This window comes from Amphibalanus amphitrite, unplaced genomic scaffold (genome assembly GCF_019059575.1).
Source record: "Amphibalanus amphitrite isolate SeventyFive unplaced genomic scaffold, NRLGWU_Aamphi_draft 000208F_arrow, whole genome shotgun sequence".
Classification (NCBI taxonomy): Eukaryota; Metazoa; Arthropoda; class Thecostraca; order Balanomorpha; family Balanidae; genus Amphibalanus; species Amphibalanus amphitrite.
In genome coordinates this window covers 820,823-835,661 of record NW_024881703.1, presented here as the reverse complement: position 1 = coordinate 835,661, position 14,839 = coordinate 820,823, and the positions used below count along the sequence as shown (strand labels likewise).

The 14,839-nt window shown below is 47.2% G+C and overlaps 1 protein-coding gene across 1 annotated transcript; it reads right to left on the bottom strand.

Annotated features, from left to right (window-relative positions):
* Positions 1-5,759: 5,759 nt before the first annotated feature.
* Positions 5,760-6,828, bottom strand: LOC122385098. The gene is made up of 2 exons (XM_043373104.1): positions 6,442-6,828; positions 5,760-6,335 (listed from the first exon to the last, which is right to left on the bottom strand). Exons 1-2 carry the CDS (start codon positions 6,826-6,828, stop codon positions 5,760-5,762), a joined length of 963 nt encoding a protein of 320 aa, XP_043229039.1.
* Between the last annotated feature and the right edge of the window lie 8,011 nt (positions 6,829-14,839).

The window sequence follows — 14,839 nt, the reverse complement described above, 5'->3', positions numbered from 1 at the left end:
AAGACGTTTCCATGAGTTTTGAAGGTATGGATAAGTTCTAAAAATCCGGTTCTCCTTATCTGGGTCATTAACTCCATACGGTCCAGGAAAGCTGGCACACTACCTTTAATCTAAGGAAAGACTACGCTCGCTTCGCTCGCTCCGTAATGATAGGTAAAGCCGAAAACTGTATTGAAGTTGGTAAAAGTGTAAATGTGTCTCAGTAAATGCCGTGAATATCAAAATATATTGGCTTGTTTTTACTCGTGGGAACAGGGGCGCGGGAACTACTTTCAGACTGGGGGGGGGGCACACCATGATAGAGATCAACCTAGGGTACCCTCAAATTTAGTTTTCTCGCCGGTTTTAGGCCACTCATTTTTCATCCCTTGGCTTTTTCAACAACAAAAAAAAACATTTGCAAAAAAAGTGCGGTATTCCGTCCCAAAGTTGTGGGGGCACCGCCCCCACGGCCCTAGAGTTGGGGGGGGGGGCAAGCTGCCCCCACTGCCCCCCGGTTCCCGCGCCCATGCGTGGGAAAGTTGTAAGGGTTGTAAGACTTTGGTCACGAAAAAAGAGCAGTGGAGCATACCTTCAGGTTCCAAAGGTATGCTTGGATAGTGGATACCTTTGGTAGGTATCCAAAGGTATGCTTGGATACCTAAAAATTCAATTTTAGGCATGTACTGAAAAGTTGGCGTTAATTATATGATAATGGCGTGAGACATTTGCGAGAAAAAAAAACAGGAGGAGTTGGCGAAATTCCCCCCCCCCCACCCCCCCCCCCCCTCCTCCACTGCGGTAAGGTCCTGCACCTTCTCCGAAGGTTCAGGTGACATCCTTCACCAATATTTTTGGCGCCTCTACACCCATGAATGACTACAATCTAATATTGGGTAATATTGCATGGGTCAGGTGGCCTACCATTTCTCTATTTTTTTTTTATTTTTCTAGTTAAAAAATCATCGTATCAGGGCTATGACGAAAAACAAGTGGCCTAAATCCGATGAGAAAACTGGATTTGGGGGTACCCTAGGTTTAGAGGAGACACTAGGGCGATGGGCGAAGAGCAGACCGTCCCCCCCAACCAAAAGTCCGTGGCGGAGCCCTTGCCAGGGACACCAAAAACCTGTCAGGGGCACCTACGGCCTTGTAGGGGCGCCACAGGCCCGCCAGGGGCACCACAGGCCTGCCAGGAAGCAGGGGCACCACAGGTCTAGCAAGTATACACGACAGGCCTGTCAGGGGCACAACGGGCCTGTTGGGCCCATGAGCACCCCTAGGGGCAGGGGCACCAAGTCCTTCCAGGGGCACCGCAGGCCTGTGAGGGGCACCAGCGGCCTAGCAGGGGCACCAGTCAACACAGGCCTGCCAGGGGCACCACAGACCTGCCAGGGGCACCAGAGGCCTGTCAGGAGCACCACCGACCTCGCAGGGGTAACTTGGGCCTGTCAGGGCCCAGGGGCACCACGGGCCTGTCGAGAGGCACTTCAGGCTTTTCAGGGGCACCATAGTCCTATCCGGGCGCCAGACTTGTAAACGACTCTGAGTTGATTCGTGAATCGACTCAGAATCAAACCGTTTTTCGATGAGTCGTGAGTTGATTCGAATCACTTCATCGAGGAACTTGATGAGTCATGAGTTGATTCGAATCGATTAAATTTAGCATCATGAGTCATTTGATGAATCGATTCAAATTTTCAGACTCAAACAAAGAATCGACTCAAAAAAAATTTGAGTCGTTTACAAGTCACCATCAACACCCTAATAATCAATGCTAGATCACCCCCTCAGCTTTAGCCATCACTTAACTCCATATTTCAGACTTACAAGAGCCTCAGAGGCTCAGGCACAGGCGCCTAATGAGCCAAAAGCATTTGGCAGTTGGTAGGTACTTAGTCTTACCAAACCAAGTACCTGCTACACTACCTAGCATAGGTGTAGCAACGTATCTCTTTGGTGAAGGATACCTTTCACCAAAGTTTTAGATTGGTGAAGGATCCTTCACCAATCTTGAGCAATGCAGGTGAGGGTCTTCACCAATGCTAGAACGACTGGGTTCGACGGTCGATCTAATGTTAAAAAAAGAAAAGCAATGCCGAATGGGATGAACAAAAAGGCTAAAACGGCAACAGGTACCCAATTACCCCATCCTTTCAGTTATGAAGTGTTATGCCCACCTTCTTCACAATTCACGCCATTTAACAAACCAGTATAACGCCTTTTGGGGCGACTAACGGAGCGAGCGAGAGGGTGAGCTTTGCACGTGCGAAATTTCGACGGGGTACCTCCAGCTGACTTGTGCACGGCACCCTACTAACCGGTCTCTAGCGATGTGCCAAATTTGAGCACAATCGGCCCAGTCGTTCTCGAGATCTGGAAGCGGCACCCTGCACGTGCGCACGTGCAAAATGGGTCCGAACTGACTTTTGCACGGCACCCTACTAACCGGTCCCTAACTGTGTACCAAATTTGAGCGCCATCGGTCCAGCCATTCTCGAGATCTGGAATCGACCCCTGCACGTGCGCACGCGCAGCAGCACCCCAACTCTGGCACATGGATATGCATTGCCTAGTGGGTGCCTACCTACATGCCAACTTTCAGCGCAATCGGCCAAGTAGTTACCGAGATATTGCAACAATTACAAAAGTGACACCTCTTCGTTTTGCACGTGGCACGTGCATAAGGGGTCACCCACATGCATCGGGAATAGTCCAATACTTGGTAGAAGGAATGAAGCTACCCTACAAAAATTACCGCGTGTAAATCGGTCAAGTGGTTGCTGAGATATAAGCGTCGCAGAATCGTGACCACGGCCGGCCGGCCGGTCGGCCGGCCGCTCATACTCAGAAATTTCCGTTAAAGGTAGTGTGCCACCTTTGAAAGATTTCCCATTTTATTTTTCCTAGGATAAGAAGCTTCTGTTTTTACCTAATATCGCAAGAAAAATAAAAAATGGGCCTGGAATAGTGCCTTTTGCGCCTAAAAGTTTATCGGTTTTTAGATATGTATAACAACTGTAGTGGGCTCACCTGCAAACAGGCGTCGGCGACAATCGCGAATGCGGCGCACATGTGACAATAAGCAAAGGTCATTATAGTGTGACGACCATACGACGTACGGGAATGAGTTATCAGCTGTTTAATCGTAGACAACACAATGTCGAGCCTTAAACTGTAAGCCTGTATTGGTATTGTTTCTTTTATTTGGCTGTCGAACATTATTTATGGTTTGAAATATGATTTTATGTAAAATAATTGATATGAAAAAGCCGTCTCATAAGTTATGACCCCATTTCACCACACGCAAGTGGCAGAAATGACAATGATCAGCTGACGCATTTTTCTTGGCCGAAGTCAGAGCGCGCAGCCCGACGCACCACCACCGCACCACAAAGTATGAGCAGAAGCCGCGCCCAAAGCCAGGGCCCCGGTAACGTGAGGTAGCCGAGTCGGGGCAGCGTGCGCTGACCCAAGCCGGGGCCGCAGCTTTGGGCGCGGTCTACCGCATCCCCGCGGGCAGCCCCGGGCTATCACATGACACCGGGAGGACGCGCGGCTCCGGGTTGGGTCAGCGCACGCTGCCCTGACTCGGCTACCTCACGTTACCGGGGCCCTGGCTTTGGGCGCGGTCTACCGCACCACCTAACAGGCGTGTTCGAAACCGCAGGAGCTGATGATGAACGGGTTTATCGAAACTTGATTGGATAAGCATATCGGTAATAGCGATTTCAGTGTGTGCATTTATTGTTCATAGTGGTGTGAAATGTGGTTGGGGTACGACCGACAACCCGTCGGGGCGAATTTCGCACTGGGGTACTCAAAATTTGAAGAATTTAAGACGTTTCCATGAGTTTTGAAGGTATGGATAAGTTCTAAAAATCCGGTTCTCCTTATCTGGGTCATTAACTCCATACGGTCCAGGAAAGCTGGCACACTACCTTTAATCTAAGGAAAGACTACGCTCGCTTCGCTCGCTCCGTAATGATAGGTAAAGCCGAAAACTGTATTGAAGTTGGTAAAAGTGTAAATGTGTCTCAGTAAATGCCGTGAATATCAAAATATATTGGCTTGTTTTTACTCGTGGGAACAGGGGCGCGGGAACTACTTTCAGACTGGGGGGGGGGCACACCATGATAGAGATCAACCTAGGGTACCCTCAAATTTAGTTTTCTCGCCGGTTTTAGGCCACTCATTTTTCATCCCTTGGCTTTTTCAACAACAAAAAAAAAAACATTTGCAAAAAAAGTGCGGTATTCCGTCCCAAAGTTGTGGGGGCACCGCCCCCACGGCCCTAGAGTTGGGGGGGGGGGCAAGCTGCCCCCACTGCCCCCCGGTTCCCGCGCCCATGCGTGGGAAAGTTGTAAGGGTTGTAAGACTTTGGTCACGAAAAAAGAGCAGTGGAGCATACCTTCAGGTTCCAAAGGTATGCTTGGATAGTGGATACCTTTGGTAGGTATCCAAAGGTATGCTTGGATACCTAAAAATTCAATTTTAGGCATGTACTGAAAAGTTGGCGTTAATTATATGATAATGGCGTGAGACATTTGCGAGAAAAAAAAACAGGAGGAGTTGGCGAAATTCCCCCCCCCCCCCCACCCCCCCCCCTCCTCCACTGCGGTAAGGTCCTGCACCTTCTCCGAAGGTTCAGGTGACATCCTTCACCAATATTTTTGGCGCTCCTACACCCATGCTACCTAGGTACCTACATTTTACATGTCAGAAGTCAGAATTGACACCTGCGGCTGCCTCCCCTTCTCCCAGTCCCAATTTGGTCCCAATAATCAATCAACAGCATAAGAGTTTGGGCGTCTATAGAGTCAAATACGCCCAAACTACCTATAGCCTATAAACTACCTATAGGCTGTGCTATAATATAAATAAACTCACCTATAAACCGCAAAATTGCGATGCTCAACTGCCAATAAACCACAAAATGCACATTTTCCATGAAATAGAAGTTTAAAAAGAAACTTGTCTTATGACATCATAGAATCTTCAGAATAATGTAAAGGAGCGGCTTTGAAATATTTCCTCAGCGATCTCCATTCGCCTTAAATATGTACTATGAGTGACGTCATGAATTCGAGAATAGAATGTGAAAGTCATAGTATGTTTTAAGAAAACTACATTAATGGCGCAGTTAATAACTTTCACGTCTGAATCTCGTGACAACTTGGCCGGATGACGTTGCCCGAATTGCACCAATGGCAATTTATTTTTACCAAAAGAGCCACTTGGTCAGTGCCCCGGTGCTCCTGATATCGATTAATATTCAATGACGTCATTTTTAATCTAAAATTGTAGACTAATAATATTTTTTTATATTCCTTCATTTTAATCTCCACGTTGAGCCAACATAAATGGTAAGTGACGGATGGGCTCTATCTAGCTGGCAGCCAGTTGGCACTGCTAAACTACGTTAGGCGGCACGGGCGGACATCGATAGCAGCGCCTCTACCGGTCACTAGGGAAAGCTGGGCTGTAGGCGACGAAATACCGGCTGAGTTGTCACAAGTTAAATAGGTTTATAGACATCCGTCTTGTGAAAAAGTTGAACTTTTGCCTTCAATATTTCTACAGGCAATTTTAAAAGTGCCTTCGCATAGATAACAAAACCGTTTAATTTATTTTATTCACTTCAAGCCTTCCCTATTGTTCTTGATGATGCGGGAACTATTTCTAATTAGTGTTTCTAGCTTAGTACAGGGTGTCCCGAAATTGATGTCCTCTCCCATTGCGTGCAATAACATCAAAACAAAAAATGACCGGTCCATGATTTATTTGTTGATGTATCCACCACGCTTCCGCACACATGCCCGCATGCGCTCCGGCATGCCACACATCAGGTTGTCGAGAGTTTCTCCAGAGATGCTGCTCCAGGCCGATCGGAGGTTCCTGATGAGGGCAGTTTCGGACGACGCTGGTGCCATCTTGTCCATCCTGTCCTGGACGATTGCCCACAGGTTCTCGATTGGCGACAGGTCCGGGCTGTTACCTGGCCATTCTCCTTTGGCCCAGAAGCCAGGGAAGTTGGCCCGGCACCACTCCTGGGTCTTGGTGGCGTTGTGAGCCGGGGCACCGTCCTGTTGGAAAATGGCCTGTGACATGTCCGGCAGAAGTTTGATGGCCGTTGGTGGTCCATTCTCCTTCCGTCGTCTCATCGCTGATGCCGCCGTTCCCTTCATCACCTCCTCCACGTAGTAGTCCGCTGTCACGGTTTGGCCGCGGGGCACGATGTGAAGGTCTGACAGGCCACGGAAACTCATCATGCCCCACACCAGGACCTTGCCCGGCTGCTTGACGGTCTCGATGACAGGCACTTCTGAGCTGTTCTGAGCCCAAACACGGTCGTTCTGGCGGTTGGGAGGATGAAACAGCTCAAAAGGAGACTCGTCGCTGAACAGGATTCGCCTCCAGTCCTGTATAGACCAGTTGATCCGACTTTTAGCGAAGTCCAGCCGTTTTCGTCGCTGTGCTGCCGTGCAGCTTGGGCTCCACGCGCGGTTTCAGCGGCTTCAGACGGAGGCACTGCCGCAGATACCGATGGACAGCGGACTTGGAGGCCGGATGATTTTTTGCACTGAGTTTCCGCGCCAGTTTCCGTGTCGACTGGTGCCGTTTCGTAACGGATTTCGCCACCACGATTTTGGCCACCCGGCTCATCGCTGTCTTCCTCCCTCTTCCCGCGCGGTTCTCCAGTGCCTCTCCCTTGCGGTCGAGGGCCATCCAGCGTCTGAGGGTCCTGGGCTCTATCCTTAGCTCTTTGGCTACCTGTACCTGGGGCGTGCCGCCGTTGACCATGCCGACAGCGCGATAGCGAGTCGACAAAGGGTACTCCTTCGCCATGGCTGATATGCAGTCCGCGCGCCTCGTGACCCTCTTGGTAAATGACCTCTGCCGCCCCGCCGGGTCCTGGGTCGGCTCGCCTGGCTAGGTCACGTGACCAACAAACACGTGACCGTGCCCCAGGGTCGGGTCCCGGTAAAGCGCCATTGGGATACCGGTATTGCTCGCGGGAAACGTAACGAACGGGAGAGGACATCAATTTCGGGACACCCTGTAAAAGAACATATTGTGCAAACGATGAAAAAAGCATAAATGGAAGAATTAAAATGCAATTTTCTGTAACAAATAATGGTAAATTCTCTACACATCAAGGAAAAGGTGCATGCTAACTGATAATTTAAAGTTCTTGGGGCCAGTTGGTTTTTTCTTTTCTTACGTAGCCCCAATGGCCGCGAATACACTTGTGATAACGCCTATCGAGGTGCCGTTTGGAGAATGTATATTGTATACCTACATCAACATTAACTACTTTCAATGAGTCTCAACTCAAGATCATATCTGATTCTGAGGCCTGAGCCACTCATGCAAGGTCATGGCCTCCTAGTGGCCCATGGAGTCCCTGCTGATGCTGGATATTTCACAGGTGGGATTAATCCTATTTTTGAGGTTGTACTGTTTGAATAATTTTATCTGATAAGTAAGAAGTAGTAACATTTGTCTCATTACCATGTAGAAAAAGTTTGATTTAAAAAAAACATGAATGCCCCTCGGAACTTGTGCTTTTGAATTTTCAAATAAGACTTTCTAGGTAATAATAGGAGATAGGTTACTATGCTACTCCTTAGTCCTTACTTATATTATAATTGTCTCTCAGAGTTACTTACAAATTTATCTGACATTGCACTGTTGACTGTTGAGTGTTGAAGATCGGTAGGTGTAAGGTAGGTACCTATTTACCTAGTCCTACTAGGTAGGTAGGTAGCTGCTTGAATCTTTGGTCAAGGCTACTATGCTGCTTAATACAATGGTGGTATGCGGCATATTCATTTTATCATAGCTTTGAGTCACATAATCAACAAATGCCTATAGTGAGTCATGGGTTGAATGAAATAAGTTCAATAAAAATGTCGTGTGAGTCATGAGTTGATTTGAATCGATTCATCAAAATGTGTGAGTCATGAGTTGATTCGAATCATTCCCTTGGCTAGTTGCTCGAGTCATGAGTTGATTCGAATCATTTTATCGAGGAACTTGATGAGTCATGAGTTGATTCGAATCAATTAAATTTAACATCATGAGTCGTATGCTGAATCGATTCAAATTTCCAGGCTCAAACAAAGAATCGACTCAAAAACATTTTGAGTCGTTTACAAGTCTGCCGGGCGCAGGGGTAGCAGGGGCACCAGAGGCCTGCCAGGGGCACTACAGGCCTAGCAAGGGCACCACTGGTCTATCAGGGGCACCACGAGCCTGTCATAGCCAGGCATCTCAGGCTTGTCAAGGCCCAGGGGCACCACAGGTCTGTGAGGGGCACCAGCGACCTAGCAGGGACACCAGTCAACACAGGTCTGCCAGGGGCGCCACAGACCTGCCAGGGGCACCAGAGGTCTGCCAGGGGCACCACCGGCCTCGCAGAGGCACATTGGGCCTGTCAGGGGCACCACGGGCCTGCCGAGGGGCACTTCAGACTTTTCAGGGGCACCACTCCTCTCCGGGCGCAGGGGTACCAGCGGCCTAGCAAGGGCACCAGAGGCCTGCCAGGGGCACCAGCGGCCTAGCAAGGGCACCAGAGGCCTGCCAGGGGCACCAGCGGCCTAGCAAGGGCACCAGAGGCCTGCCAGGGGCACCACAGGCCTAACAAGGGCACCACGGGCCTGTCAGGGGCACCTCAGGCTTGTCAGGGCCCAGGGACACCACAGTCCTTCCAAGGGCACCGCAAGCCTGTCAGGGGCACCAGAGGCCTGCCAGGGGCACCACAGGCCTAGCAAGGGCACCACTGGCCTGTCAGGGGCACCTAAGGCTTGTCAGGGCCCAGGGGCACCACAGTCCTTCCAGGGGCATTACAAGCCTGTCAGGGGCACCAGAGGCCTAGCAAGGGCACCACAGGCCTGCCATGGACACCACAGGCCTGTCAGGGGCACCACCGGCCTTGCAGGGGCGCCTCAGGCCTGTCAGGGGTACCACGTGCCTGCCGGGGACACTTCAGGCTTGTCAGGGGCGTTACAGTCCTGTCAGGGCCCAGGGGCACCAGGCCCGTGGTGTCCCTGCTAGGCCGGTGGTGCCCCTGGCGGTCCTGTGGTGCCCCTGTCAGGACTGTGATACCCCTGATAGGCCGGTGGTGCCCCTAGCAGGTCTTTGGGCCCCCGGGCCTCAAGGGGAGGGGCATGACCCATGTGACCCCCCCTTGGATCCGCCACTGTGTCCGGAACATACCTATATCGTGCTGTTTGCCCTAGCGCTCCTCGAGTGGGGTGTTAAGATACTCTAATGTGAATATTCCGTGTTCAGGCAAGTTTCGGCAGCCAAACTAGGCGTTGTCTTGTGCAGAAGAAAGTGGCGAATTCGATAGGATATATTTCGGAGTGGAAAAGTGTGGAGAACATTGTTGATTTCCTACATTTATTTAGAATACCATTCCTTCAATATGGTGTCTGTAAGGGTTTTTTGTAAAGGGCATTTTTGTGACCTTAGTAAGGTTGTGGCATAATTTCTGTTTGCCATTCCATTCCTAATAAAGGTGCCTTTCAGACGATATGCAACTTTAAGACCTCGCAAGATTAAAACCAACAGGACAGGACAATGAAATTGAGCTATACTTTCGGGCCTTGCTGAGCCCATTGAGTAATCACGCATGAGTGTGAACTTTGGGCGCATTTTTCCTAGTTTTGCTGTGGACATACAGATAAAACAATGCCATATATGAAAAATTCAGACATTTCTTAGCCCTACTGACACAAAAAATAAACAAAAATCCAAAAAATATTTTTTGAATTAATAGGCGCTAGATCGGAAAAATCCCCACTGTGCGATGAGATGATATCGGGATGGATCTTATATCTTTGCATGACTTTGATCATTGGGCCTCTCTTGACTGAATCAAAGGCTTTTTTCAAAATCAATGGCGGTCACATATAGCGGTCTCTTTCTTTTATAAGTTTGTTCGACGCAGTAGCTTAGAAGAAAGAGATTGTCCTCAACACGTCCTCCAGCAGTAAAGCCTGCTTGAGTTTCCATTAAGGCTCCGTTCACCAGTAGATGTTCTTCGATTTCGTTTTTGATCATGCTCATATATATCTTATATGATGCGTTGGTCAGTGCTATTGGTCGTAGTTGCCGTGCTGTTGGTTTGCTTGTTTTAGGTATCATCTTTGTATGTGATCCTTTCCATGAATCCGGCTTCGTGTCAGATGTCAGTTCGTTTTGCATACATGTTGTTAGCACTTTAAGGCCTTTGTTTTAAGGCGTTCTTCAGCCCGTCTGGTCCAGGAGTGGTTTTTGTTTTCGTTTTATTTATTATAACCCTCACCTGCGCTCCATCAGGCTGAGGATCTTCCATTGGTTCAACGTGGCATTGTTGATGTACATGGCCATGTCCATATGTTCACATAGATGCCTATGTTCACATATGTTCACATAGATAACTTCGTCTTTCTTCTTCATTCCAATGCTCGTCAATATCGTTATTATGCTGCTGGTATATGCTGGTCCAGTAGCTGATAAGTTTTTCTTTCTTCTCAAGGTGGTCGAGGATTTTGGCATTTTCGTCATATACATAGACGTATGTACTTCTTCTTTGGTACGCTCTTTCTTCCTGAGTTTGTCTATATTTTCCCATAGCGATTTACTTTTGTTTTCACTGCTTCGAATTTCATTTGTTATCTTTTTTCTGTCACTGTTATTGCTTCTTTAATCAGGCGCTGTGTCTTCTGTTTTTGCTCTTTGTACTTTTGTTCAAGGGTGGCTTTTTCAGCATCATCTATTGCATTTCTTTTCATGCGGTTCAGGTCCTTTCTTTTCTTTATTGCTTCTCTGATAGCTTCCGTAATCCATGGTGGCTCTTTCCTTGAATATTGTCTACTCAATCTCCTTTTGTAGACAGCTACAAGTAGAGTCTCTGCTACCTCTTTCATCATGCTGTTAAGCACTTCAAATTTTTGGACTTCTGTTGTCCTCAGCCATCTATTCATCTCTTCTCCGAATTTCTGCATGGACTTTTGGTCCGTTTTCATGTAGCTCTCTCTCTTATTACTTTATCCTTTTTGAAGTTGTTGTCAACATGTGGTAGCATTAAAGTAGTTGTAACCACATTATGGTCGGATACATCAGTTATTTCCTTTCCCTCATCCACATGCATCCCTTGAAAATATCTATAGCATTCTTTGTTTGAAAGGACATAGTCGATAACACTTTTTTGATCTTGTCTCGACCATGTAAACATACCTTGACATGCTCTGTCCAGGTTTAATAGGGTCATGTTAAGGTTATCAATCCAATTCAGTATGATGCGTCCATTTTCATCTTCTTTCTGATATCCCAAGAGGTCAATATGTCCATTGAAGTCTCCAAGTACGATGGCTGCTTCACTTTTTTCCTGGACTCCTTCCAGAATTCCTTCGATTTCCTTTTTTCATTTATTGGTTGCGTATCTTGTCATCCATTGTTTTTATAATTGAAAAGTACACCAGAATCAGGTGAATCTTGAGGCTGTTTGCCTTAATCTTCCCGTACAGGATATCCACATTTTTTATCTCCATCTTCTCTACCTCAAACCAGGAGTCTTTCCTGTATATCATTAGTAGACCATCCCCTTTTTTGTCTTGCTGATTTCTCATTTTTTCGATCTTTTCTATGCCATCTGGCCATATAAGCTTGTCATGCCTAAGTTGAGTCTCTGTCAAACACAACAGGGTTGCCTTTTGACTGACCATGTCTATAATTTCTATCTGCTTAGCTTAGCTCTGGTTAGCCCTTGAATGTTCAAAAGTTGGATGACAAGTATACTACCTTTAGCAGTCGTTTCTTCAAGTTCACTCTGCTTCTTTTTCTTCCTTACTTCACAGACTTCTTTCCCTTCCGTTCTACCACCTTACCATGCTAGATTACGTGGGTTTCTCTGCCTTTCTTGTTCCATTCTTCGCGTAGTTTTCTTTGTTTTTCCCGTTGTTCTGGGTCGAGGTCTCTCGATATGTATGTGTTTTCGATTCCCTTTCTTTTCAAATCAAATCTTCTTTTGTATAGGGCTTCAGCTTCTTCTTTTGTGCCTAGTTTCAGCAGCATGATTCTGGGTTTATTTTGTTTGTTTTCCCGAGATTCAGTTTGGTCTGATCCTCTCGCCGCTGTGTCTGACTTTCTTGAGTGTCGTCTGAGTCTTAGGATACTTTTTATGCTTATGTTTGCTACTCCTAGTGCTTCTGTGATGTTCTTGACCTTTTTCAGGTCATCTTCTCTTTGTTGTTCACCGTTCTCAGATCGACTTTCGGGCACGTTATGGATGAGTATGTTGGTTGCTCTGTCTTCCGTATCCTTTGTTTTCATCACTTTCTTGATATCTTCTACTATCTTGTCAACTTTTGGTATGACATCAAGTCTCAAGTCAAGTGTGCTCACTACCTTTTCTACATGTTTTCACATGTTTGTTTAGCCGCATCAGCATACATCTTCTCCGAATCTCTTACTTCTCCGATGCTGCTCACTGCCAGGCTCTCAACCTTGTTGATGATTGTTTCATTTTGTTCGTGTAGAGTATTCAGGTTCCTTCCTTGCAGCTCACCTAGCTGTACAAGGACTTGTTCATGATCATCCGCAGTTTTTTTATGACTCTCATTTGATCTTTGATGGTGTCTGTAAGAGCATCTATTTTTTCCTCCAGTTTCTTCATTTCTTTTTCTTTGTTTTTGTCTAGTCTTATCTTGACCTTGCATTCTTTGCAGATCCAGGCTAGTGTATCTTGGTGCTCCTGCAGTGCTTCATATGCCTCAGATGTCACCCCCTGACATGTTCCGTGATACCATCTGTGACACAAGTCACATGCAACACCCTCATCATCATCTCCAACCGGTAAACCACATGTCACACCCGGTGCTCCTTTACATGTTTCCTCCTTACTGAGATCTACAGATGACCTGTGTCCTGGCTCGAATGGTTCATATGCACTCAAGTCCAACCTGCCTATCTGTTTTTCTTTTGGAGTCAGACTTTTAGTCTCTACTGATCTTTGCACTTTACCCCTGAGTTCGCCTTTCGGGTGACCTTTGTCGGCTTTGTTCATTTCCCTTTTATTCTTTGGTCTCAGAGTTGTTTGTTTCAGCGTAGGGATTTTCTTTGAGTTTGTTGGCGAGACGCCCATATCAATATTAGAATGAACACTTACAACTCACACACAGACCTCAACTTCATATAGGTCGGTACAGTGCAAGTGCGGATCATACAGTCATACAGTCAGTGAAAAGCTTGCCTTCACAATCCCAATTCATGCAAGTGCACCAGCATTCAGCAGACAGCACCAGCAAGCACTTTTAGCTTTCATATACAGCCTTGCTTTTGCTTCTTGTGTAGGTTCATGCAGCGTGCAACCAGCAACATGCGCCACTTTTCGCGTCCTCAGGCTACCTCAGTATGTCTTTCATTCGATTCAACCCAATCAATCCATCCACTTCCAGTCGGATTTTCACAATGTCCCTTTTTTCATTGCATGGAAGTACTTACGGCTAGGATATAATCGGGTAGGATTATTTAAATAGGATCACTTCGACCACTCCTCCTCCTGTCGAAATCTAAGCTCCCATTGGCTGCCATATATTGTGACAGAAATGGCGCACCATTTTCGAGATTGACGCAGATGGGGGAAGGGGATGGGGGAGGGTAGAGGCCGAGAGGTAAAAAATCTATATTATGAATTATAACATGTCTGTACGATCTCCATCCATCCGTCATGTCTTATGTGTCTTATTGCGCCGGAACGGCGCCGCGTATCGGCGTGAAATTTGGCATGCCGAATCTGTGGGCGTGGGCGGCCTTTGTATTAAAATTTGGGCGTGATCGGACCAGGGGTGCGCCGTCAGCACGCGCTCGCGTGCGCCATAGGGTTAACACGGGAAACGGTCAAATCGAAGATCGGGCGAAAACCGGCCTGCGGCGCCCACTTCCCGGTCCCAAAACTCGGCGACAGATTGCCGTAGCGAGGTGGGGTTGCCACCACTGGATAGAGGAGGGATGGGCCTAGCGTATTGATATGGTTTCATAGTGTAGCACGCGCCACGTGCAAGACAGCACCCCCGGTTGTCAAAAAATGACCGATTTCGTGCATTGTGACGGGAAAATCGATGCCGCTGGAAAACGGCTTGACGGAATGAAATCGGTGTGGTACCATTTTGCAGACAAATGAATGTGTAATCAGAGAATAGCAAACAAAAACTGATGATCCGTACCATTTCCTTAATAATGAAAAATTAATTTGAAAATTTGATTCGCGCGGAGTGCGTTGTCCTTTACAACATCAAAACGTATTGAAAACGATGATCAATCGTTTTGAAACCTACATATTCGGAAAGAGCATTCTTTTCTGACCAATATCCACCCAAAATATTATCGAAAAGTCAATAAACTTTAATGAAAATGACTCAAGCATGCGACCGTGTTTTGATAACGTTACGCGTATTTTCCGACGAAATCGGATCGGTGGCTTCGGCAGGCAGGCCCAGGCAGGCCATTGAACCTTTGACAACAAACGGTAGCGGAAGGCACCTCTCGCCAGGGGAATTCGCCAGTAAGTCAGATAAATTTATTCTTGCAATAACTCAGCCGCTACCGAGCCTATTGTGCTGAATTTTGGGACTGTCAACGGGCACATATCGAACGACACATTACCATATGTAGGGTGCTAAATGCTAATGCACGTGCACACCTGGAAAGGAGCAGTTTCCTATCTCAAGAACGGCTGGGCCAATATCTCTCAAACTTGGTACACATTACAGAACCCGTAAAATCAATTAAATACCATACAGTTATCGCGCAAACATGGCCATCTAGTATTCTTTGAATTACAGATATAAAATACCAAGCATTTACATTT

Bases quoted from the DNA above. Each gene is read 5' to 3' on its own strand.
- LOC122385098 (XM_043373104.1), bottom strand. From the start codon at position 6,828: ATGGCGAAGGAGTACCCTTTGTCGACTCGCTATCGCGCTGTCGGCATG. The intron at 6,336-6,441 runs GCTGGACTTCGC...CCCAACCGCCAG, and splicing joins GCAGCACAGCGACGAAAACG to AACGACCGTGTTTGGGCTCA.